We start from the raw sequence: 27341 nt of genomic DNA, 5'->3' as shown, positions 1-27341 counted from the left end.
TTAGCATTTTCTTCCGCCTTAAGACTAAACTTCTTGGATAGAAGTTTAGTGTCCCTGTAACAGTACATGAGGTGTTGATGCAGATAGAAGAATATAATAAATCCCTCTGTGGGCTGCTAGTTGTGTGAACAGCCGCCCACACACTTGTCCCAAGTCCCTCCAATAAAAGACCCGGAACTAAAGACACCGGAACAGTTGCAGGGGGGCGCATATAAGAGTTGCACAGCGGATAGATCAGGTAAATCATCATAGCATAGAAAACGCTCGAGGTATCTGTGGGTTCCCCTGCCGCATGCTGACCGCAGGCTCAGTGTTCGCAGGGGGAGGGGGCGAGCCTTCGGTGTACGTTATGAATGAAATTCCCGGGGAGCTCTCTAATAGCTTTATGGTCGGTGCTGGCAGAGTGATGCGCATGCGCGGTGCTGCTTTCCACAGCCCATAGCAGACAGGTCGGAAGGGAACCCAGTGAAGTGCCTGTGATAACAATGTATATAGAGGAACACATTGCAGGCCACAAGCCTCCATGACTCAGGTGTGCAACAACTTATCTGTTTGTGTGCATTATAGACTGGACTTATCATACTATTCCCACCTAATAATGGTAGAGAGCAGGATAAAGCAGTGTCTTAGTACATTATCTGAGGAGGAAGAGAACAAGGGAGGCGGGACTTTGTGTGAAACACAAGATAGCAACAGAATTACTTGGTGAATATGTAGGAATTTTATTGGTTGTGACAGTAATACATACATACAATGCTGGTACATAGATATAGTATTGGTGTCAAAAACTTCATATTGAACATATTAGTAACAACGATAGCTCATAATAAAACAGCAATAACATTCCAAAGTTCACCAAGACTAGAATTGGGTAAAATTATTAACGCGGTAAGGCCTGCAGGACCTGTTGCCTCTCTAGGCCTGTGGATAAGGTAATACGGTAGTAGCTTGAAATTCAGGTATATATTAGTAGAAGCACGGCAATTGGTAGCTCTACGCGTTTCATGGTTTTTGAACCACTCATCAGGAGAAAAGCACATGATGATTCTATAATGAAGTAGTAATATACAAATAACCAGGTTAAAATAATGGATAACATGAACAAGGGAAGGGTAGATAAACCCTACACTAAGTACATGTTTACTTACTCAGATACGTTAATTGGTGGTAAGGTGGCCGGGTGCCACAAGCCAGGACGTGGCTTTGTTAAAGTCCCTAACAAACCCCCTTTTTTTCATCATTCTCTGAGGAGGTCATAGACACCATTTAGAATTGTGTTTGTATCGAGTCATGACCCTGTCACAGGCTGGTACATAAGTCAGAGTACCCACACTAAACATTCCTCCTCCGTGTGCCCTCACACTGTCAGGCATGGCCCAGGAGGTTTATACTGGGGGTGGGTGGAGCCTGATGGGGGACTGAGACACTAGTTCCCCCATCAACTACGCTTTACAGTTCACTGACACTGCAGTGGGCGAATCCATAGCTGCTATTTAGTCCAATAGCGGCTTTGGAATTGCCACTGCTGTTGAATGCTTTGACAGTTTGGTTGAGAGCACAACCAATGTGACCGTTAGCAATCCTGGCATGCTGGGAATGTAACTTCTTTTTTAAATTGTTAAAGTGGAGTTCCACCCAAAAGTGGAACTTCCGCTTAATTGCTCCCCTCCGGTGTCACATTTGGTACCTTTCGGGGGGGAACAGGGGATCTGTTTTTGACAGGTCCCCTTCCCCACTTCCGGGAGACCAGGCTGCAACCCGATCTCCCGTCAGTTCGGCCCTCTCCTCTTTTCTCTGCCGCCGGGCCAGTCAGAAAGCGCAGCTTTGCACATGCGCAGTAGGGAATTGGGCGTGAAGCTGAAAGGCTTCACTGCCGGGAGCAGAGACTAGCAGTTATATCATGGGAAGAGGGCTGCTCCATCCCTGATACACTAGACAAAAGATATCTCACATGGGACTTTGTTGCAGCAATAGAAATCACACAATTACAAGTTGGTCTATAAAAAGTAAAAAAATAAAAACTTTTATTGAACAGGTTTAAAATTGGCTGGTCTAGACACTTCACATCCTGATCTTGTACCATTCCTACAATATACATATACTGCAGGGATACATGAAAGTATTAAAATAAATTGCATATCCACCAAATCAATCCAACACGTTTCAACTTATATAAAGTCTTCATCAGGGGATAAGGAAGTGGGAGCAATCATACATATATCAAGAAAACAAAAGAAAATGCATAATGAAATTTATATTCAATTTTACCAGATTGTACATGGTTTTACTATTCCCATATGACATTCAAAGCAAGTATAATGCACTTACAAAGATATGGACGTGACTGGATGTCCAGAGCGACTGGTAATGGCTCAGTGATGCAGACCACACAGGTCTCAGCCCAACCCAGACCTCAAGCCCCACAGAAAATCAATGGCTGTCTCGTAGAAGGCAACAGAGGCAGCTTGCTCACATTCACTGAATTGAATCAAAGCATAAGGACATTCTTTAGCTGATCCATAACATTTTTTGAAGGGTATTATGATTTATAGATTCTTATAGACACTGGTTATTATAATAATCATGATGAATGTAGTATTGTATAAATTTAAAACAAACATCCAATAAAGTGTATCAAGTCTAACAATGCAAAAATGAAACATACCTAATGGAAGAGTAAGAGGCCAATAAATATTTGCATGGAGCTGGATGGTAGATAACCGCAGCAAAAAGAGAACAATCTCCTATAAAGACCTATAGTCAAACAAGAAAAAGAAGAGCTGTAGAGGGACATTAAACGTTTAAATTTGTTGAGAGAAAAAAAAAAGGGCTCTTTCATACACACATCCAGCATGTGTTAACCGTGCGGACTGCACTGGCTGAATGTGGGAAGGGCGGGAGCTATATATATACACATATAAATATATACACATATATATATATATATATATATATATATACACATATATATACATATATATATATATATATATATATATATATATACATATATACACACATATATATATATATATACACACAGTGGGGACAGAAAGTATTCAGACCCCCTTAAATTTTTCACTCTTTGTTATATTGCAGCCATTTGCTAAAATCATTTAAGTTCATTTTTTTCCTCATTAATGTACACACAGCATCCCATATTGACAGAAAAAAAAACACAGAATTGTTGACATTTTTGCAGATTTATTTAAAAAGAAAAACTGAAATATCACATGGTCCTAAGTATTCAGACCCTTTGCTGTGACACTCATATATTTAACTCAGGTGCTGTCTATTTCTTCTGATCATCCTTGAGATGGTTCTACACCTTCATTTGAGTCCAGCTGTGTTTGATTATACTGATTGGACTTGATTAGGAAAGCCACACACCTGTCTATATAAAACCTTACAGCTCACAGTGCATGTCAGAGCAAATAAGAATCATGAGGTAAAAGGAACTACCTGAAGAGCTCAGAGACAGAATTGTGGCAAGGCACAGAGAGAGAGACTTGGTGAGAGAGGTAAAGAAGAACCCAAAGATCACTGTGGCTGAGCTCCAGAGATGCAGTCGGGAGATGGGAGAAAGTTGTAGAAAGTCAACCATCACCGCAGCCCTCCACCAGTCGGGGCCTTATGGCAGAGTGGCCCGACGGAAGCCTTTCCTTAGTGCAAGACACATGAAAGCCCGCATGGGCACTGCTCATCACCTGTCCAATACAGTCCCAACAGTGAAGCATGGTGGTGGCAGCATCATGCTGTGGGGGTGTTTTTCAGCTGCAGGGACAGGACGACTGGTTGCAATCGAGGGAAAGATGAATGCGGCCAAGTACAGGGATATCCTGGACGAAAATCTTCTCCAGAGTGCTCAGGACCTCAGACTGGGCCCAAGGTTTACCTTCCAACAAGACAATGACCCTAAGCACACAGCTAAAATAACAAAGGAGTGGCTTCACAACAACTCTGTGACTGTTCTTGAATGGTCCAGCCAGAGCCCTGACTTAAACCCAATTGAGCATCTCTGGAGAGACCTAAAAATGGCTGTCCACCAACATTTACCATCCAACCTGACAGATCTGGAGAGGATCTGCAAGGAGGAATGGCAGAGGATCCCCAAATCCAGGTGTGAAAAACTTGTTGCATCTTTCCCAAAAAGACTCATGGCTGTATTAGATCAAAAGGGTGCTTCTACTAAATACTGAGCAAAGGGTCTAAATACTTAGGACCATGTGATATTTCAGTTTTTCTTTTTTAATAAATCTGCAAAAATGTCAACAATTCTGTGTTTTTCTGTCAATATGGGGTGCTGTGTGTACATTAATGAGGAAAAAAATGAACTTAAATAATTTTAGCAAATGGCTGCAATATAACAAAGAGTGAAAAATGTAAGGGGGTCTGAATACTTTCCGTCCCCACTGTGTGTGTATATATATATATATATATATATATATACATATATATATATATATATATATATATACAGTATCTCACAAAAGTGAGTACACCCCTCACATTTTTGTAAATATTTTATTATATCTTTTCTATGCTACGATGTAAAGTAGTGAGTGTACAGCTTGTATAACAGTATAAATTTCCTGTTCCCTCAAAATAACTCAACATACAGCCATTAATTAACTGCTGGCAACAAAAGTGAGTACACCTCCTAAGTGAAAATGTCCAAATTGGGCCCAATTAGCCATGTTCCCTCGCCGGTGTCATGTGAATCGTTAGTGTTACAAGGTCTCAGGTGTGAATGGGGAGCAAGTGTGTTAAATTTGGTGTTATTGTCTCACACTCTCATATTGGTCACTGGAAGTTCAACATGGCACCTCATGGCAAAGAACTCTCTGAGGATCTGAAAAAAAATCATTGTTGCTCTACATAAAGATGGCCTAGGCTATAAGAAGATTGCCAAGACCCTGAAACTGAGCTGCAGAACAGTTGCCAGGACCATACAGCGGTTTAACAGGACAGGTTCTACTCAGAACTGGCCTTACCATGGTCGACCAAACAAGTTAAGTGCACGCGCTCAGCGTCATATCCAGAAGTTGTCTTTGAGAAATAGACGTATGAGTGCTGCCAGCATTGCTGCAGAGGTTGAAGAGGTGGGAGGTCAGCCTGTCAGTGCTTAGACCATACGCCACACACTGCATTAAATTGGTCTGCATGGCCATCATTCCAGAAGGAAGCCTCTTCTAAAGATGATGCACAAGAAAGCCCGCAAACAGTTTGCTGAAGACAAGTATACTAAGGTCATGGATTACTGGAACCATGTCCTGTGGTCTGAGACCAGGATAAACGTATTTGGTTCAGATGGCGTCAAGCGTGTGTGGTGGCAACCAGGTGAGGAGAACAAAGTCAAGCATGGTGGTGGGAGTGTCATGGTCTGAGGCTACATGAGTGCTGCCGGCACTGGGGAGCTACAAGTAATTGAAGGAACCATGAATGCCAACATGTACTGTGACATACTGAAGCAGAGCATGATCCCCTCCCTTCGGAGACTGGGCCGCTGGGCAGTATTCCAACATGATAATGACCCCAAACACACCTTCAAGACAACCACTGCCTTGCTAAAGAAGCTGATGGTAAAGGTGATGGACTGGCCAAGCATGTTACCAGACCTAAACCCTATTAAACATTTGTGGGGCATCCTCAAGTGGAAGGCAGAGGAGCACAAGGTCTCTAACATCCACCAGCTCCGTGATGTCGATATGGAGGAGTGGAAGAGGACTCCAGTGGCAACCTGTGAAGCTCTGGTGAACTCCATGCCCAAGAGGGTTAAGGCAGTGTTGGAAAATAATGGTGGTACACAAAATATTGACACTTTGGGCCCAATTTGGACATTTTCATTTAGGGGTGTACTCACCTTTGTTGCCAGTGGTTTAGACATGAATGGCTGTGTGTTGAGTTATTTTGAGGGGACAGCAAATTTACACTGTTATACAAGCTGTACACTCACTAATTTACATTGTAGCAAAGTGTAAAGTGTTGTCACATGAAAAGATATAATAAAATATTTACAAAAATGTGAGGGTTGTACTCACTTTTGTGAGATACTGTGTGTAAATATATATATATATAGTGATGCAAGTTTACTTGATTGCCCCAGTTGAAGCCATTAGCATTGATCTCCCCTGGTGCCCAATCACCTTCCCGGGGGCGTGGATGGCTGCTACTGCTGACATCATGTGCTCCAAGCAGCGCAGCCAAAATAGATGGTGACCACGCATGTGGAAACTCGGCAGGGATCGAATGGGAACACAGAGTGAATGTGTGCCCAAAACCGCCCGCCGGGTTCCCTTACCTGGAATGGAAACGGCTGCTCCTGATAGTTGATCCGAAGATCGGCTGGGGCGCCGACATTGCGGGCTCCCTAGACAGGTGAGTGTCCATATATTAAAAGTCATCAGCTACAGTATTTGTAGCTGCTGGCTTTTAATTTTATTTCCCCAAGGCGGAAATCCGCTTTAAATCGATGGGTTTACTTCCACTTTAACCACTTCAGCCCCGGAAGGTTTTACTCCTCTTCGTGACCAAGCCAATTTTTGCGATACTGCACTGCGTTGCTTTAACTGACAATTGCGCGGACCTGCAGCGCTGTACCCAAACAAAATTGATGTCCTTTTTTTCCCACAAATAGAGCTTTCTTTTGGTGGTATTTGATTACCTTTGCGTTTTTTATTTTTTGTGCTATAAACAAAAAAAGACAGAAAGTAAAAAATATTTTTTTTTTAATTGTCGGCTATAAAACACATCCAATAAAAAAAATGGAAAAAATCAAATTTCTTCATTAATTTAAGCCAATATGTATTCTGCTACATATTTTTGGTAAAAAATCCCAATAAGCATATATTGATTGGTTTGCTCAAAAGTTATCGCGTTTACAAACTATGGGATAGATTTTTGGACTTTTTATTTTTTTTTTTATATCTTTTTTATATCAATGTCGGACTGCGACATTGCTGCTGACAAATCTGACACTAAGTGACACTTTTTACGGAGCAGTGACACTAATATTGTGCTAAATAAATGCACTGTCACTGTATAAATGATACTGGCAGGGAAGGGGTTACACCAGAGGCGATCGAAGGGTTAAGTGTGCTCCTACTAACTGTGGGGGGAATGCTGACACTGGAGGAAAACAGAGATCCATGTTTCTGCTTTGCAGAAACATAAGATCTCCATTTTCTTCTCTGGCAGAACAGCGGTCTGCCTTGTTTACATAGGCAGACCACCGTTCTTCCTCTCCTCGGAACGATCAGCGGGTCCCAGCAGCCATCGCGGCTGCCGGACCCGCTGATTGGCTCCCGCTGTGTCCAATCACAGCGAGAGTGGGTCTCCGGCGATGTGTGCACACCCCAGACCCGAAAGAAGCAAACGCTGTACAGGTACGTTGTTTCGCACAGCCGGGCCGCCCTGCCGCAGTATGTGCAGCGGGGGGCCTGGAAACAGTTAATGGCCAACCTAAGAGTTTCCTGTGAGGCTCCATCCACCCAACAGGCACAATGGACCTGAAATTGAGTTGTCTGGTGGGCGAGCTGAGAGACCAGTTCAGTGTCAGGTCTGCCTTGCCTGTGATTGACAGCGGATGTCAGTGGGCGGATTCCAAAGCCACTATTGGACTGAACAGCTGCTTTTGATCCGCCCACTGTAAATCCCAGACAAGGAGGACCTGATGGGTAATGAGTCTCTTAAAGTGCCCCAACAGGTTCCACCAGCTGTCAATTCAGTGTAACTTGCCTCATTGGTCGCTAGACCGTGAGCAGCCTTCATCCTAGCAACCAATGAAGTAAATCTAAAACACATTCAAACATAATAATAACGTAAAGAACCCACAACACCCCCTCCCTGTTTACACCGACTTTGTGTTGGTCTTAATTACACAGCACAGTGACTAAGTGGTTAGCACTTACCCCTAGCAGCACTAGGGTGATTGGTTTGAATCCCAATCACGGCACTACCTGCCTGGAGTTTGCATGTTCTCCCTGTGCCTGCGTGGGTTTCCTCCAAGTACTCTGGCTTCCTCCCACGTTCCAAAGACATGCTGGTAGGATAATTGGCTCCTGTCCCTTGGCCTTACCTAGTATGTGTATGTATGAATGTGAGTTAGGGACCTTAGATTGTAAACTCCTTGAGGGTAAGGGACTGATGTGAATGTACAATATATATGTGTAAAGCACTGCATAAATTGACTGCGCTATATAAATACTTATAATATAATACTATAATACTATATAATTAATAAATTATCGCCAGTTTGCTCATTTGTGAACTGGCATTAATTCTTCTGGAATCGCCCACAGCCGTAGCAACAAATTCTATTGTAATTTTTAAATAAATATATTTGAATGCAGATTTGTTTGCGACGATCATGGATGACACTGGGACAAAGAAGAAACCTGGTAGTAGGAGCCCTCATCCATCTCACCACATGTCAGTGAAAAAGAAATCTGCATCAAGGCACAGGGGTGACAGCAGCAGTCCTTCACCTTCAAGAAGGCGGTCATCCCTCTCCAAATACCACCCCGAGGTTTTGAGGAAAGGTTTGTCACACAACTACCCTGAGCAGGGTGACGTTAACCTGTACTAGGGATAAAGTACAAAATCTGATGTGTGAAAACTGTTGTATGGTTTCGTAGAACTTTAATCTGCTCTTTCCCTTTTATTTCGGTAGAAAGGAAGCGTGGAAAGAGGAAGTTGAGCAGATCATCTTCTTCTTCATCCTCCTCCTCACCAGAAAGGAAGAAGAAGAAAAAGAAGGCTGCAAAATCATCGTCATCCTCATCATCATCATCTTCTTCAGATAGCTCCAGCTCATCATCTTCCTCTTCAGATGAATCTAGTGATGGTTCTAAACACAAGAGACATCACAAAAAGAAAAAGTACAAGAAGGGTAAAAAGAAGAAGTTGAAAAAGAAAAGCAAAAAAGTCAAAAAGAATAGCTTGTCTAAAGTGAAAGCTCAGGAGGCCAAGAGCAGAACAGAAGAACCTCATCAGGGACCATCTTTAGAGTTGCCTCAGGAGTCTTCTGAAGAAATTGGTCCAGGTGAAATATTTGGTCTTGTCTCTTGATGTACTTGTGTGCACACAGGCATAGTTTATACATTTCTGTTGAGCTGTAGTGACCTGTGCTCAGAAAATGTTATGTAGGAGTAAGGATCTATTGAATCCAGCACAATCAATGGATTTTGTTTGAAAAATAAAATACAGTGACATCTTTGAAAGGCTCCAACATGATTGTTGAGCTGTTCTACACAATTTAGTTCAGCCTCTTTTTTTTAATTGTCCTGCAGCTGAGAGTAATGTAATGCTATGTGGGGTTTTGTAAGAATCGGCATGTAAATAAATCCGTTAATCAATGAGTTTTAGGCTCCATTCACACTAGCGTGACTCCTAAGCCGCACGATTTCCAGTGCGACTTTGAGTGTGACTTTAATCTGACTCGACACTCCCTGGCCCAAAGTAGTGTAGGCACCTTTTTGATTTTTTTTTTAATTTTTTTTTTTATTTTATCAGATTTAATTTTTGAAAATTTTATAACAAGCAAACACTAACAACAAAAAATCAAGGTCAATCATCATCTAAACAGCTACATCTAATTTTCCCAAAATATACACAGATACTCGAAAAGCTATTCATAAATAATCAGAAATAAACTTTCAGGAATATTCAAAAATATTCAATAACACTCAGAAATACTCAAAATATAGGTAATTAGGTAAAGGTAATCCACTTTTTCCAAATCTTAACTTTAAGTCGCACCAATTTGAGCGGGTGCCATTGAAAAGAATGGGCTGCAACTTGCCATGTGACTTTGATGTCCAAAGTCGCATGACAAGTTGCACAAGTGTGAATGGAGCCTTAAGGAGAATCTGAGCAGTTTCTCTATTGACATTAACTTGGTCACCAGTTCCTGACATAATTTTTTTAGACATCATGGTGTATGTCTGAGAAAGCCCATGAAATTAAAACGTATCTCTAGGCAAATCTTTGTTTTTTTAGGTTTGATTAGTGTGGAGGAGGGTTGGAACCTTTCTCCAAGTTTTTATTGCTGTCAGCTATTCGCCTCTCTGTTTGTACTGGTGACCATTGTCACTGAGAAAGAAAGTGAGGGAAAATATAGAATTGAAAAGTTGTCTCCAGAACAAGAGGTAAAAGGAAAGCTTCCAATTGGCACCCCTGTTCCAGGATCAGCTTTTAAAGAGTGGAGTTCCCCTAATTTTTGCTGATGTCCTCTAACGCCTTGTTGTGTTACAGGAAGTGAAGGGAAATTTTCCCAATTGTACACAGATGGCAAAGAATAACCTTGCAGGGGTTTTAACCTTTACCCTGCTCTTTCCAAAAGAAAAAAAAATGTACATATACTTTAATATGATAAGTCAACAGTTGACCATTTATGGCTAGCACTCTGTAAATGCCAGCAAGGTAACATGCTTTAAAATATTACAGCTGGTATCAAGGTTGAATCTTTCCTTTTTCTGTGAGTGTTACATAATTAATGGCTCTTACGAGCTGCAATGAATATATAGTGTTTTGTACTCTGCCTTTCTGTCAGACTGTTTATCTGAATTGATATTTTATAATTGGTTTTACAATTACTACTCTTTGATTAACAGTGTTGACTGATGAGCAGAAGAGCCGTATTCAAGCAATGAAGCCAATGACCAAGGAGGAGTGGGATGCACGGCAGAGTGTTATCCGAAAAGTTGTGGATCCTGAAACTGGTAGAATGAGGTACGGGGTTTATGTAATTTTCATATTTGTACTGTAGTAGAGGTGACCATCTCTGGGTTGTATTCTTGTAGAGATGAATGAATGCAGCAGTTTTCAATGGGTTCAGATTCACATTTTAATTAAGAAGGTGGGGGCTTTTCTTTTACCATTGATGCTAACCTAGTACACCGGTCATTATAGGCTGATACCCTCTAAGGCTAGGTTTACATTGATGTGGCTCTACGAACCATGGTTTGCACTGGCACAGCAGTCCATCAATTTGAATGAGAAGATCTTCCCCATTGGACTTTGGCCTAGGGCTGAGGGTGGCATAGAGGAAAGAACTTTGAGTGTTTTACAGGATCCAGGACATTCTGTAGAGCTTTAATGGATGTCCTGTAGGCACTTCTCCCTCTGACATCATGGAGAGGCAATGGAGATTAATGGATTCCCTGACCAAGCAGCAAGGGCGCCTGCTGAGGAGTCCTAGTTGTCTTCTTCCCCTGAAGGGATGGGAGTTACTTTGCACTTATGGGGTATCACTATATAAAATACCTCGGCAGATGAACATCTAATTATAGTCCATATGGGCTAAAATAACAAGCAAAATCATCCAAATAAAGGTGTAGCGCTTAAAAAAACGAACCCAAAATATATTAAAGTGAAAAAACAGAAAGAGGTTGCACAATTTGGTTTTTGCACTTTAATTTATTTTAGTATGGTTATTTTAAATGCTGCACCTCTATTTGGATGCTTCAGCTCGTCTTTCCCTGTCATGTGACCTATTACATGACTAGAGAGAGCAAGAATTGGAAGTAACAATTTTCAGTGGGCACCTGTGCTGGTAGGTCTGAAAAGTAAGTAGAAGAAAGGCAGGTATCCCTGCTGGACATAGCCCCCTGCAAGTACCCCGTCTAACCTCCTGCAGAGCACCCCCAGTCTCCCACATTGCTTCAAACAGCCTGCTATATGCCTCCAAGATTGATTAAGAGCCTTCATCATTCTCCAGAACCTTTACTCCCCACAGTCTGCTATATTGTCTCCCAGATCACTCCATACCAAGCCCTAGCAGAGCCTCTACCACAATTTAGTACCCCCTAATGTTTTTTCTCTCACTGACACCAGTGTTTTTCGCCTTATATATAATTTATTGAGATTTTCAAATGACAAAAAATAAAATAGCACAATATTTTTTTTTCCAGTAAATGATGTGGAAGGTTTTAGTGTGAAAAGTGAGAATGGTACAGAACTGTTCCGGTATGACACTAGAGTGTCTATTAAACATTTTCATCAATGTATAGCCTGATAGGCATACATTTAGTATTCATATTACATTCCTTAGTGCTACAAACACATATTGTAATCTTTTTGCAAATTCCAGAGTTGAGTTTTTATGGGGCCGTGCAGAAAGGAAGGGTGAATGTATGTAAGGAGTGGTATCAGTGGTCATGCAGAGGTTGCAGAGTATCTCCAGGGTGTTGTAGTGTGTGGCAGAAGAAGCTGAGTTGGCACCTATAAGGTCTTGCTCCTAGTTGCTACTAAGTGGTGAACCAGGAGGTGGTGCTGAGGAGGGTTTGTGGAATCGTGCAAGGTGAAGAAACAAACCAAAAAAAAGTGCACTTTGGGAAGGTGTGCAGGATGTAGATGGAAAGGGGGTTTGAAGAAAACTCAAAGGTATTAGATGAGGGGGGAGGTACCGGAAGAGAGCTCCACAGTGGTATAGGAATTGGAGTATGGGGGTGTGGGGTGCCATCTGGAGGTGGCCGAAATTCCAATGTTTTGAACAAAGTGGAGATGCTAATGCAGTCAAGATGAGTTATTTTTCTAACTGTTCTTGTGCAATATGAATTAGCTCTTCCATGTCAACAACGTTATTCAACCTGATGTACCATTCTTTCTTGCTTGGGTATTGGAGTAACAACCAGTGGATGGGGACACATTGCCTAGCAGTATTGATCATGTGCATAGTCAGTGATTTCCTGTAATGCTTCCTGGTTACAAATGAGTGATGGAGGAGATATTAAGCTGTTTTAAAATCTAGCATGTTCCTGACACTAAAGTGGTGGTGTGTTGTACTGTTGTCCGAGAAGGTGTGCCTTCAGCTTTATTGCAACTCCAACATCTATCAGGGTAAACATTTTTGGGGTCCTATACCATCTGACATGTGTGGGCATAAGTAGAGAACTTGCAAGTGTATAAATTAGAGACTAAAAGTCTTTGGGGGGGGAGATCTCTTAGGTGCACAACCACTCTACGGTCATGCATATTGAAGTTGCAGTGTGTGATTGGTCAGAAAATGTCTTATATGCAGATACGATCACTATAAAATTGGTTCCGTTTTTGTGCCATTCACCACCAATGCCATTCTGTCTGAAAACATCTCCCATCCAGGCTTATTTACGTTTCACATACCGTACCCATAACACTCCCACAGACATTTTTTAAACAAATACGAAGGGCTTTTATGACCTTTGTGTGGGGAGATAAACATCCCAGGTTGGCACACAAGATTTTGAGGAGATCAAAACGGGAGGGTGGGTTGGGATTCCCGGATATAGCGTTTTCTTACAGAGCCATGGCCCTGGTCCATTTAATGAACTGGTGCCACGACTCTGCTAGTAAAATTTGGGTGCCCTTGGAGAAAACATTAGCAGGTAGGAACTTGGCCGGAGCCCCCTGGATTCCGGTTTCTTATAGGGGGTTGTCGGAATATGCATCACCACTGACAAAGACATCGCTATCCATTTGGGATAGAATGAACAGTACGGGAAAGTTTGCCCTCCCCAATATCCCCTTTAACATTATTGGAAGCATTTCCCTGGTGTTCACCGGGGGAAGAGAAAGGGAGTTTAGTTCGCTGGGGAATGGACGGGAAGGGTAATTGCGCTGGCGTGGCCCCACAGGGTAAATTGCTTCCATTGGTTGATTTGGTTCGAATACTGGGGGAAGTACCCATGGCTGTATGGAAAAGGGAGGCTGAAAAAATAGTGGAAGCAGAGAGATGGATACATATGGTTAAAGACCAACAGAATAAATTTAAAGATACATGGGCAGCATGGCTGTATTACTCCTCAGAAATAGGGGTGGATTAAACCCTTTTGGGGGCAATGCTGCGTTATGGATCGGATAGTCTGTGGGATCTGGTGGGGGGAAATTGGGAGGAGGTGGGTTTTTTTTTTTTTCTTTTTTTGTATTGTTTTTTGTGTTGTTTCTTTCTTCCTCCTCTGGGAGGCACAGTGGAGAGATGATTGGTGTCATTAAAGGAAGAGAATAAGTTATAATAGTAAATTAGGCACGGGATGGGCAACACGTAATGCAATCACATAAAGAAGGGTAGACTGAAATGAGAAGAGGTATAAAAATGAAATGGTGGAGTGAGATTATATTGAATTTAAACACTAAACATAATAGGACACAAAAATAGTAATTTGAAATTATCCCCTTTTTTTTTTCTTCCTTTTTTATATTGTTGGTTGTTTGACACATGTAATAGGGCGCTGTAAAGCCCCCTTCTTAATTATACTTTGAATAATATTTTGCACAAATTGAGTTTTGGTTATGGGTAGGCAAGTGGGTGGGTTTTTTCCTTTTTTTCTCTTTTGAAGTTGACATGATCAAGTATCCGGTGGGTTTTCCCAGGGTGGGGGGGGGGGTTAGTGTGGTGTATGTTAATGAAAAGACTTATATAGATATACTGTATTGTGCAATGTGTTTTTCTATGTTGTATGTTGGAATATGTCTTAATAAAGAAAAAGTGATTATAAAAAAAAAATAAACAATTTGTTCATATGGACACTTTATACAGTCAGGTCCATAAATATTGTGACATCGACACAATTTTAATCTTTTTGGCTCTATACACCACCACAATGGATTTGAAATGAAGCGAACAATATGTGCTTTAACTGCAGACTTTCAGCTTTAATTTGAGGGTATTTACATCCAAATCAGGTGAACGGTGTAGGAATTACAACAGTTTGTATATGTGCCTCCCACTTTTTAAGGGACCAAAAGTAATAGGACAATTGGCTGCTCAGCTGTTCCATGGCCAGGTGTGGGTTATTCCCTCATTATCCCATTTACAAGGAGCAGATAAAAGGTCCAGAGTTAATTTCAAGTGTGCTATTTGCATTTGGAATCTGTTGCTGTCAACTCTCAATATGAGATCCAAAGAGCTGTCACTATCAATGAAGCAAGCCATCATTAGTCTGAAAAAAACAAAACAAACCCATCAGAGAGATAGCAAAAACATTAGGTGTGGCCAAATCAACTGTTTGGAACATCCTTAAAAAGAAAGAACGCACCGGTTGCAAAGGATTTGCAACCAAGTATTAAAAAGTGAAAGTTTGATGGATGATTGTTAATCTGTCCTATTACTTTTGGTCCCTTAAAAAGTGGAAGGCACAAAACTGTTCCTACACCGTTCACCTGATTTGGATGTAAATACCCTCAAATTAAAGCTGAAAGTCTGCAGTTAAAGCACATCTTGTTTGTTTCATTTCAAATCTATTGTGGTGGTGTATAGAGCCAAAAAGATTAGAATTGTGTCGATGTCCCGATATTTATGGACCTGACTGTATGTATTTATATTTAGCACAATTTACTTCATTGTGGTAGTTGCCGTTTTTGTAGTGGATTCAAGTTTATGTTTTATGATATCAGGGCAGCAGTTTTTATTCAATACACACTGTAAACAGCTGAACACTGTATGCTGACCATTGCTCTCTGTACATTTGCCACTGCACAGTATTCTAATCCAAGTAACATAGGCAAATGTTCTGTGTAAGGTGCAACCATAGCAGTCGGGTGTTGCTTTGATTGCTTAGGTCACTACAGTACAGATTGCTTGAGGTGATTGTTGCCGTATTTGTGCACTTGTCACAAAAACAATAGAGTACTGTCCATGACACCATTTTTTTTTAGTACTGCTTGGACCTTGAAGAAGGGGGTACACCCTAAAAGCTTGTGTTGAAAATGTGGATGTTAGTGGAAAAAAATAAAATTAATGTAGAGTACTCAATTGTTTCTGTACTAATTCTAATCTTTGCAGACATGTTTGTGCTTGTGCCAGTACAGTACCGATTGAGTCTTTGTGAACATTTCTAGTTGTGTCAGTACAGTACGGATTGTGTAGTAGCACAATAAAAAATATATTTTTTACTTTATCCTATAAAACATACCCAATAAAAAAAAAAAAATGTAATAAATCTAATTTCTTTATCAATTTAGGTCATTATGTATTCTGTTACATATTTTTGGTAAAAAAAATCCCAACAAGCTTATAATATATTGAAAGTTATAGCTATGGGATATATTTTTGGAATTTTTATTTATTTTTATTTCTTTATTATTAATAGGGGCAATCAGCGACTTATAGTGGGACTGCAATATTGCGGCGGACAAATCAGACACCTAACTGACACTTTTTGTGGACCAGTGATACTAATACAGTGATCAGTGCTAAAAAATATGCACTGAACTAATGACACTGGCAGAGGAAGGGGTTAACATCAGGGGCGATCAAAAGGTTTAATGTATTCCTAGGGAGTGCTTTCTAACTGTGTGTGGGGGTGGGGGGGTGCTTGTACAGTGGGAAGGCAGAGATCCGTGTTTCTGCTTAGCAGAAACACAAGATTACTGCCTTCCCTTGTCACAAAATGACAATCTGCCTTGTTTACATAGGCAGATCCCTGTTCTGCCTGTGCCTCAAATAATCGCAGGTCCCAGCAGACATCGTATCCCCCAGACCCGCTGGTTGTCTCCCACTGTGTGCGATCACAGTGGGAGTGGGTCGACGGCAGTGCGCTTGCGTGCCCCAGACCCAGAAGTGCAGAATCATGTACCTGTACGTGATTCTGCACAGAGCAGTCGCCCTGCTGCAGTAAATCTGCATGGGGTGGTCGGCTTCAGGTTAAAATAATCACATTTTGTTGATTTTCAGCCTGAAATGAAGACGTTTTTTTGTTTTTATCCAGCTGTATTTACTAGTGCAACTTATACCATCCAAGTGAAAGATATAATGCCAATATGTCAGAAAAAAAAAAAAATCAAAAACAGAATCGGTATGTTGGAAAAAGGTTCACCCCCCATGTCAGTATTTTGTTGGACCACAGTTTGCTTTAATTGCAGCCTTTAGTCTGTTGGGATAGGTCTCTACTAACTTTGCACATCTAGACTTTGTAATATTTGCCCACTCTTCTTTGCAGAACTGCTCAAGTTCAGTTAAAGTTGATGGTGACTGTCTGTGGACTGCAGTCTTCAAGTCGTTCCACAGATTTTCAATGGGGTTTAAGTCCCGACTTTGACTAGGCCAAGCAAGGACACTCACCGTTTTTCTCTTACAACCACTGGATGGTCATTGTTGCTGTGTGTGCTCTTTGGGTCATTGTCATGTTAGAAGGTAAACCTTCTTCCCATTGACAACTTTCTGGGAGAGGGCAGCAGATTTTCCCTAAGAATTTTCACGTATTTTGCCCCATCCATTTTTCTTTCTATCCTGACGAGTGTTCCAGTCCAATTCAATTTTAGTCTCCTCTGACCACCTTAAACGCACCTTGAAGATTCTGAGGCCACATGAAAAAAGGTGTTATGGTCAGATGAGACAAAAATTGAATTATTTGACCTCAGCACCAAATGATATGTCTGGCAGAAATCCAATACAGCGCGTCATCCAAATAACACCATACCTACAGTAAAGCATGGAGGTGGTAATATCCTGTTATGGGGGTTTTCTCTGCAGCAGGGACTGGAACACTTGTCAGGATAGAAGGAAAATTGATGGGGCAAAATACCATCAAATTCTTAAGGAGAATTCTGCTGTCCTCTGCCAAAAAGTTATCAATGGGATTACCAAAGCACACAGCAACAATGACCACACAGCGGTTGGAGGAAAAAGGTGAATGCCCTTGCATGGCTTAGTCAGAGCCCAGACTTAAACCCCATTGAAAATCTGTGGAATGACTTGAAGACTGCAGTCCACAGTCACCATCAAATTTAACTGAACTTGAGCAGTTCTGCAAAGAATGGGCAAATGTTGCAAAGTCTATATGTGCAAAGTTTGTAGAGACATATCCCAACAGATTTAAGACTGTAATTAAAGCAAAATGTGGTACAAAATACTGTCATCAGGGGGCGATTCCTTTTCCAACTCGGTGATTGCTTTTTATTTTTTTTCTGACATGTTGTTGTTCTATCTTTCACTTGGATGTTATAAGTTGCACTAGTCAATACAGGTGGATAAAACAAATACTGTGTCAGTCTTCATTTCAGGCTGCAAACCAACAATATGTGATTATTTTAATGGGGGGGTTGTTTTCTATACCCACTGTACTTCATAGGAGCCTATATCAAGAATAAAGATCTTTCATGTACAACACGTAAAATTAATGTTCAGTATGTTATTTGTGTCTTATCCAGGCTAATTAAAGGAGATGGTGAAGTACTGGAAGAAATTGTAAGCAGGGACAAGCACAGAGAGATCAATAAGGTATGTATATTGGAATTCCTTTGATACATTTCACTACATTCTCCTTAAGTTTAGTGTCTAATAGAGACTTGGACAACATACGGATGATGTCTCTTCACCTGATGATTCGAAGAATATCTCATATAGGGTGTGTCCAAGATGGCGAGGTGAGCAGTCGCCTGTTCCAGAGCTCCGCCGAGGCCCACTCTATAATCCGAGCCATCGGCACATAATCGGCATACAAATTGCAATCTGAGGCCATCTGGACAACTGTGCACCTCACAAGCTGCTCCCTGGACCCTGAAGGGCTCGCACAGGGGCGAGCAGCCATCTGATTTCTAGAGGCCTAGTCCTCGTGCTTGGCGGACTTTCCTGGGTTTACAGCGGGACAGCACTGGGAGCCTGGAGGTCGGTGGGGGCCCCCTGCTAGCGGACACTCTGATCCCCTCTCCCTCCCACCCCGGCCGCCGGTCCCTTTGCTGTGGACGCGGGGCCTACGACTTCCACTAGGCCCCAGGTGAAGCCGCGGTCTCGTTTAGAAGAGCGGCCGGAGCTATCGGCGGAAGAAAACGGCGCTGACAAGCTCTCCTCTCCCTACCGTCGCGGCCGCCGACTGACTGCCATCCCCCGGACCTGGCCTCCCCTTGATGTGGACATGGAGGCCTACTTCCATTAGGCTCCAGGTGAAGCCGCGGTCTCGCCTAGAAGGGCGGCCGGAACCGCCGGTGGAGGAAACGGAGCTGATTGAAGGACCCAGGGAGCCCTCTCTCATCCTGCCCTAGCATCACCAGGGACATTCTGATTGGACCTCCAGACGCAGGGGACCCCAGCGGATCCTGAATGAGGCGACGCCAGTCGGGCGCAACGGCCGGTAAGGGGAAAAAATATAAATTCCCTCCCTCCCCAGAGATACCCCCCCCCACAGCCAGCACCCTCACAAGCACCCAGACCCACTCGCAGTGTACACAGGGCCTCACAGACTGCACTAATGGAGGCTGCTGAGGCCAGACCCCCCTGGCTGGCAGAGGTCATGGCAGCCATAGCCACATGCCAATCCACGCTCACTGCAAAAATAGACACAGTACAAATGGATGTGGGCCTCTTACGACAGGATATGGACAGGCTCCACTCCAGGGTGACAGAAACAGAACAGAGGGTCAGTGACGCAGAGGACACAGTCGCTCAACACAGCGCAGCACTCCATACTCTCCAAACTAAGGTTAAGGCCCTGGAGTACAGGGCAGAGGACGCGGAGAACAGGAACAGGCGCAACAACCTGCGCATTGTGGGCTTGGCGGAGGGGGCTGAGGGCAACAACCCCACATGCTTTGTGGAGGACATGCTACGCAACCTTCTACCGGAGGCTCGTTTATCCCCCCAATATGCAGTGGAAAGGGCGCACAGAATTCCACCCAAACCTGGCCCTCCTGGGGCCCCTCCTCGTACTTTTATTCTTAGACTTCTCAACTTTTGAGATAGGGACGAGATCCTGCGAGCTTCTAGGAATGTGGGTGACTTACGGTATCAAAACAACAAATTGATGATCTTTCCTGACTACTCGATAGAAACACAGAAACTCAGGAAGTCATTTGACCATGTGAAAGCGGCATTACGGGCATGCAACATCCGCTACAGTGTCCTATTTCCAGCGCGTTTGAGGGTTCAGGATGGTGAATCAGTTCGCTTTTTTACCTCCCCCAGGGAGGCATCCGCCTGGCTTGACACACTACCCCAGGACCGACAACCGAGAGCCTGATATGGAATTATTGTTTGTTCATGTTTGAATACACTGGGCCCTGAGTATTAATATGAGGCAGTTCAATTTCACCTGACTACCTGATCTTAAATGTGACAGCCTCCATGAGGGACCCACAACTATTAAGTCAGTGCCCCTGGTGGAGAACTTTCAAGTTGGAAGGAGTAATGTTCCTCTCCTACAGGGACTTCAGGGAACCGGATCACCACACACATTCAGATGGCGGAATTACCCCTCTTTTTCCTAAAAAAAATCTTTTTGTTTCACCATTTTTGCCTTTTTTCCTTTTTATTTTTATTTTTATTACATATATATGCAGGGTTGGGCCCAGCCTAATGTTTAATTGACTTGTTTCAGTTACCCTCCTTATTGCGGGTCCCCCTGAAAGATTTGGTGGTGCCCCGGCGGAGCCCCAAGTTAGAGGACAGCGACTCGGCTCACCTGAGATCCCCAAGGACTCTTGAGGGGTCGAACCGCCTTTTGCACGGGACCCCCCCTTTGCAGCCGGCGTGCTGATTTTTGTTGGGATGGATGCCTGCCTCAGTTTCAAGGGGTTGGGTGGGGTGGGGGGAGGGGTTAGTGGCCCCATAAGGGCAGATTTATTGTTTTGGGTTAAACTTTTGTTTTTGAAAAGTTTGGTTTTGCAAAAATGTGTTATAAATGCATTGCAAATGTCAGTAATGTATGGCCTTGTATGTTGTATCCTCCGGGTCGGGGTGGCAGCCTCGAGGGAAGAGCATCCTTGTAATTTGCGCATCCCCAATTTACCGTACAATTATGGCACCCCTTAGTGTTTTATCCTGGAACACCAGGGGTCTGAACTCTAAGGTTAAGAGATCACTGGTGTTCCAATTCATCAAAACCCACAGCCCACATGTCTGTATATTACAGGAAACCCACTTAGTGGGTAGGAAAACTATGGCCCTGAAGAAACCCTGGATTGGATATCATTATCACTCCACGTACTCTAACTTTGCGAGGGGCGTAAGTGTCCTAGTCCATAAATCTCTCCCCTTTAGGCTGCTGAACCTGGTACTTGACCCGGAGGGTAGATATGTGGTGGTTCACGCTCAGATACACTCTATGAGATGGGTAATAGTGGGGGTGTATTTACCCCCCCCAGCATCGATACCTCTCCTGCACCAGGTAGCCTCTAAGATAGCGGACTTTCAAAGTGACAATATAGCTATTTTGGGCGATTTTAATATGGCCCCCAATCCGGAGGTGGATAGGATGTCCAGTACTGGGCACCCCCACCTCGGCTTGGCGGACTGGGCGGAGCTATACGGTCTGACGGATGTGTGGCGATGGAGGAACCCTCACCGTAGGGCCTACACCTGCCACTCAGCCTCACACAGATCCTTCTCCAGGATCGACTTGGCCTATGTGGACCACTCTGCCCTGTCTAGGGTTAAAGACATCAGGATCCTTCCCAGAGGCGTGTCTGACCATGCACCGCTCCTCCTGACACTGGAACTATCTCACACTCCAGGACTTTCCCTGTGAAAACTGTCCAGATTCTGGGTGTCGGATGAGGCGGTGGATGGACACTTCGGAGGGGCTATGAGGGAGTACTGGGATACCAATCCTGGCACGGCCAGTGCAATGACGGTTTGGGATGCCTTCAAAGCATACACCAGAGGGAGATACCAGACTATTATAGCCAGGGTTCGTAGGGAGAGGCGAGCAGACTTGTCTGACGCAGAGAGGAAGGCAGACCTGCAAGAAGCACAATTCCTTAGGACGAAGGACCCTGGTGACTATGACACGCTTCAACTTCTGACCAGGGAGGTTGTCCGTATCCGCACTTCCCTCACTCGAAAAAGCCTTCTTGCCCAGACACAACGCATATTCGAACAGGGGGAGAGGTCAGGGAAGTTATTGGCCTGGTTGTCTAGGGAACAACAGGGGGGGATGTGCATACCACACATACAAGGACCTGACGGACGTCTCACATACGACTCAGACGAGATAAACGATAGCTTCGCCTCCTTTTATAGAAATCTCTATGGCTCTAAGGTCACATATACTAGGGACGAACTGACCGATTACTTGGAGCCTATTGACTTCCCGGTTCTGACGGTAAAATATCGTGACAACCTTGATGCCCCCATCACCACGGACGAATTACTGAAAGCTCTTAAGTCACTCCAGTCGGGCAAATCTCCGGGTCCAGACGGGATACCCGTCGAGTTCTATAAACAGTATGCTGAGGAGCTGACGGGGAAACTACAGGCTATGCTAACGGAGGCGCAACAACTGGAGACACTTCCAAACTCATTAAGTGAGGCGGTGATTGTTGTAATCCCCAAGCCAGGTAAAGATTCGTCTCTATGCTCATCTTATCGCCCCATCTCCCTAATAAACGTTGATGCTAAGCTCCTGGCCAAGGTGTTGGCCATGAGACTTAACACAGTAATAACAGCCCTAATACATCCGGACCAAACGGGGTTCATGCCGGGGAGAGGAACGGACATCAACATCAGGAGGCTTTTTACCCATATGGATAGGGCGCAGGCGGAGTCAGCTGGAGTGGTGGTTTTCCTTTGATGCCGAGAAGGCCTTTGACTCCGTAGAATGGGTCTTTTTATGGGAGGTCCTCTCGAAATTTGGATTCGGGCCGAATTTTCTAAAATGGTTACGGATGCTTTACGCCAACCCCACAGGTAGGATTCGTACTAACGGAACCCTCTCTGATTCTTTCCCCCTGGGTAGGGGCACCCGTCAGGGTTGCCCTTTGTTGCCGGGGGTTTTCGTCTTGGCGATAGAACCCCTTGCCATTGCCCTGAGGGCGGAGGCGAGGGTGAAGGGAATAAAGGTAGGCACAATCGAAGAAAAAGTGTCCCTGTACGCGGACGACACATTACTTTATCTTGCTGATCCCAATCAGTCATTGCAGGAAGCTCTAAACTTATTTGAAAACTTCGCCCGATTTTCAGGTGTCCGCATAAATTGGGATAAGTCGGTCTTGTTTCCACTTCATCCCATGCTTCCCAGAGTGGACACTGCCACCCCACTTCAGTGGGTGGACGAGTTCACGTATCTGGGTGTTAAAATTAGAAACACTACCCACGAGTTTTTGGAAAAAAATCTGCAGCCCCTCATCTCCCAACTCACAGTAAAATGCACAGCCTGGCGCACTCTACCGCTCACCCCCGTAGGCAGAATTAATTTGCTTAAAATGGTATTTCTCCCGAAATTTCTGTATTTTTTCCGTAACACACCATCCCATATACCCAAGTCCTTTTTTAGACGCCTAGAGGGGATTCTGACCGCTTTCATCTGGGCTGGGAGACCCCCCAGAGTGGCAAAGAGGGTGCTTTACCTTCCTCTATCGGGAGGGGGACTCGCCCTGCCAAACTTTTTGATATACTATTGGGCCGCTGTTTACGGTGCGCTGGTGGTTCTCTCAGCCCAGACAAAACCCCGCAGTTAGACTCGAGGCTGCCATCTTAGGCTCTTACGCGGCCCTGTCAAACCTAGTGTACAGGGGTCCCAAGGCACCCTACCCTTTGACGACCCCAATGAAAACTACCATTAGAGTGTGGAGGGAGGCCAGGGCAATATATGCTGAGCCAAATCGCATATCTCCTCACACTCCGCTTTGGGGTAATCCTGCCCTATCCCATCTCTATGATATTCCAGATCCCTCTCAGTGGGCCACACGGGGAATAACAACTCTAAAACATGTTATAACCAATGGTAGGCTAACGTCCTTCAACGACCTTAAACGGCAGTACTCTCTCCCACGAACTTTTGACTTCAAATACTGGCAATTGAGACACGCGATGAGGGCACAATTCCTGGATAAACTGACTCTGGAACCGGACTCGGTTGAGCGACTTTTGACCTCAAGTGCAATGGGGAAGCCCCTATCCACATTGTACATATATCTGACGGTAGCATATGACATTAAGCCCACCCGTACTTTTGACAAATGGAAGGAGGATATTCAAGCACTGGGGGAGGAGGAATGGGAGGATTGTGTCTCGACCTACATCCCAACTGTGTTGGCAGCTAAGGACAGGTTCATGCAGTTAAAGTTTCTTCATAGGGCCTACTTCACTCCGCATAGGATGGCTAAAATTTAACCCCCCTGTCGACCCATCATGCCCTCGGTGCAGGAGCAGAGAGGGGACATTTTGGCACATGGTGTGGGCATGCCCGAAGCTTGGACCATACTGGGAAGGGGTTACAGGGGTGTTAAACGACATATGTGAAACTGAGTTATCACCTGATCCCATGCTGCTTCTGTTGAGCTACTTGGGTGATGTAGAGGGGGACAGATACACTAAACTTTCTATAACACTTATGCTGTTCTATGCAAGGAGGGAGATAATGCTACATTGGAAGTCAGCTGAGCCCCCCACCCTCGGGTCCTGGAAGAGGGCGGTAGACTCAGTGCTGCCACTGTACAAACTTACATATGAAAGCAGGCAGTGTCCTGCTAAATTTAATAAGGTCTGGTCGGCCTGGATGGCTACGCGTGGTTGAGGGACCGGGAGCTGGGGACTGAGTGACGGATTCCCTGGTCTTGGTTTGGGGCTTGCCCCTCCCTCGGACACGGGGGGTCATCGGGTCGTGCCAGATGATGATCATATTTAACTGGAGGAACTCTTCGCACATGTACCGGATCTTGGGGGTAGTGAATATGCCACCTGCTGATCCTCAGAGCTGGCTCCAGGTAGGAATATCCTACGATCTCATTGGGGGAGGGAGACAGGGAATATGCGGATGAAGACTAGAGGGGAATTACTAATAAGGTTGCCTAATACTTGGATGTAAGTTGAAAAACAGGATAGAATGGGTTATATGTAAAATACGCAATATTGTTTATTCATTATCTCTCTATATGTTACAAGATGTACAGGAAGCTAGTAAATATGCATTTGTGAGATCCTGCACTGTTTCCTTAAGTGGATGCCTTACCATAATGATGTAATGACTGATTACTAATTGTCGCACACTGATGATTTTGTAATGCTGATTTGTTAAATAAAAACCTTTACTGTTAAAAAAAAAAAAAAAAAGAATATCTCATATAGAGATACTTTTTCCTACTTTGCACTAGGGTTGTCCCGATACCACTTTTTTAGGAGCGAGTACAAGTACCGATACTTTTTTTCAAGTACTCGCCGATACCGATACTTTTTTTTTTTTTTTTATGTCACGTGTCAGTGTTTTTTTTTTTTTAAAACAATGCTTTCTTTTTTTTCGGGGGGGGGGGGGGGGGGGGGGAACGGTGTATGTGTGTGTTTTTTTTTTTTTTATTTACAATTTTTACAATTATTTTTTACAATAATATTTTTTTTTTATTCTTTATTGCAATATGTGTTTTTTTGTTTTTTTTGTTGGGGGGCTTTGGTGAGATATCAGGGGTCTTAACAGACCTCTGATATCTCCCCCTTGAGACAGAGAAAGAGACAGAGGATAGAGATTCCCCAGTCCCTTTCTCAGCAGCCTCAGCTGCACTGAAATGAATGAAGAGAAAAGACAGCGGCTTCTCTCCATTCATAAACTGACACATCGTAATCACAGGAGATTACAATGTTTCAGTTATGTGAATAGACAGAGTCAGCTGACTGTCCATTCACAAAGGAAGGAGGAGGCGGACAGCAGGACGGAGGGGACAGCGGAGAGGGACAGCAGAACGGAGGGGGCAGAGGAGAGGGGGACAGCGGAGGGGGACAGAGGAATGGAGGGGGCATGGAGGAGGATGCAGTGACAGTCAGTGGTGATCGCGTATGGGGGAGTTACAAGCACCGATCACCGCTGTATTTCACTAAAGCCGCTGAAAGCCGCTGGGGGAGAAGCTTGTGACTCCCTCACACGCCGATCACCGCTGACTGTACAGGTATCGGGGAAGCATCGGGAGCATTTGCCCGAGTACAAGTACTTGGGCAAATGCTCGGTATCGGGACAACCTTACTTTGCACTGCACTTATTGACAGCAGAGCATAAAAAAAAACAGATTAGCTTGCTTCTATTCCGAATGGCAATGGTATATCGTGAGAAATAGATGTGGCCACATCCCAGATTAAAGATTGAAATCCCTATACATGTGGATGGTAGTGACATGCATGGGAACACCATATTTCTTGGAACTTACTGTCAGATCAACTGCTTATTAATAAATGCTGAAATCACTTTTCTTGCATTTGTTAAGCATCAGGATATGTCAGCTAGCCATTCCAATTGTTGGAAAAGTGCTCAAGAAATAGTAGAGAACCAATTGCTTTATAAGTGCTCCAATTATTTAAAATGGGGAAACCTGGAGTGAGCACAAGCAGTGATGTGCAGGCCGACAGCCATAAAATAATGCAGGAGGCACCCTCGTCCCCCATAAAAATTAGGCTTGTCAAGTGCCTGGATATTTAGCATAAAAGGTAAACTATCAACTGGGTCTAATTGTCTCTGAACCTGTGGAACCAAATAGTCATGTTTGTTCTTTTTACACTTTGTCCTTAGGCTCCACTTATAGTACATTATCCAAACAGGTAGGACAAGTGTGAGGTTACACATATGGCATGCATTGTTGTAACCTGAAGACAGGTTTGAGAAATACTGTCTTTGAAGTTAAAGGGGATTTTCAATCTAAATGCAAAACTCAACTGTAGTCCGAGTACACATCTGACTTTACTTCTTATACAGCGGTAGATTAAATATTGCCTGTGAATAACCTTATTTATTGTATCCTTTCCTGCAGCAAGCGACAGCGAATGACGGGCTAACTTTCCAAATGAGGTCTGGGATGCTCTATGACTAATGGCTCAGAGAGTTTCTATCCTCATTCTTTGTGGTGAAGGCAGGCAGATGTTCAGATTCCTCTTATTGGACTACTGGGCTTGATGTCACAAATCCATGGTGTTCTCATGGAAAAGAAACTTAATTTGTTTTTTTTATTTTTGTGATAGAAATTAGTTGGCAAGGTTATGTTATACTGTGTATATAAAAATAAACAGACGTGAAAAAAAAATCAGTGACTTGTCTTATTTTATATGGGTATTGAATTCATAGTTTGAGTGCTGACATTCTTTACAATGTGTTGCATTTTTGAAAGCCCCTGTTTGATCTGCGTTTTGCCATTCAAGTCAATTCAAAGCACCCAAATGCATAATGTGAGAAATTTTCCCAATGCACCATGCTGTTGTGTACAGGTCCCATTAGAAGCCATTATTTATTAGTGACTATATTTAAAATGCATGCTTTCAGCATAAATGACCCTTACCCTTTGGAAATTTAGAGGTCGTTTATAGGGAAATTACCCCCCCCCCCCCCCCAGTGCTCTTTGATGACAGGGCTGAGTAAAGCTGGCCATAGATGGATAGAATTTCAAAAAAAATTCATAGGAAAAGTCTTCGGTAAAGTCCATTCATTCCAAAATAAAATGTTGAGAATTTTCATACGATT

At 43.5% G+C, this 27341-nt stretch overlaps 1 protein-coding gene across 2 annotated transcripts; it reads left to right on the top strand.

Moving 5' to 3' along the window:
• The first annotated feature begins 145 nt into the window (after nucleotides 1–145).
• Nucleotides 146–26907, top strand: ARL6IP4 (ARF like GTPase 6 interacting protein 4). 2 transcript variants are annotated; one of them, XM_073627408.1, is made up of 6 exons: nucleotides 146–238; nucleotides 8352–8540; nucleotides 8672–9043; nucleotides 10614–10731; nucleotides 18127–18196; nucleotides 26638–26907. In XM_073627408.1, exons 2-6 carry the CDS (start codon nucleotides 8369–8371, stop codon nucleotides 26695–26697), a joined length of 792 nt encoding a protein of 263 aa, XP_073483509.1. In that variant the 5' UTR covers nucleotides 146–238; nucleotides 8352–8368; the 3' UTR covers nucleotides 26698–26907. The 2 variants fall into 2 exon arrangements, with proteins under 2 accessions (XP_073483509.1, XP_073483501.1); XM_073627400.1 differs by lacking the exon at nucleotides 146–238 and adding an exon at nucleotides 249–532 and having other exon boundaries at nucleotides 26638–26906.
• The last annotated feature ends 434 nt before the right edge of the window (nucleotides 26908–27341 follow it).

This window comes from Aquarana catesbeiana, linkage group LG01 (assembly GCF_042186555.1).
Source record: "Aquarana catesbeiana isolate 2022-GZ linkage group LG01, ASM4218655v1, whole genome shotgun sequence".
Classification (NCBI taxonomy): Eukaryota; Metazoa; Chordata; class Amphibia; order Anura; family Ranidae; genus Aquarana; species Aquarana catesbeiana.
The sequence above is the reverse complement of the archived record's forward strand: the minus strand, read 5'-3'. Positions and strand labels throughout refer to the sequence as shown.

Coding starts and splice junctions, on each gene's coding strand:
- ARL6IP4 (XM_073627408.1), top strand. CDS start 8,369: ATGGATGACACTGGGACAAAGAAGAAACCTGGTAGTAGGAGCCCTCAT. Junction 10,732..18,126: donor CCTGAAACTGGTAGAATGAG/GTACGGGGTTTA, acceptor TGTCTTATCCAG/GCTAATTAAAGGAGATGGTG. Junction 18,197..26,637: donor AGCACAGAGAGATCAATAAG/GTATGTATATTG, acceptor CCTTTCCTGCAG/CAAGCGACAGCGAATGACGG.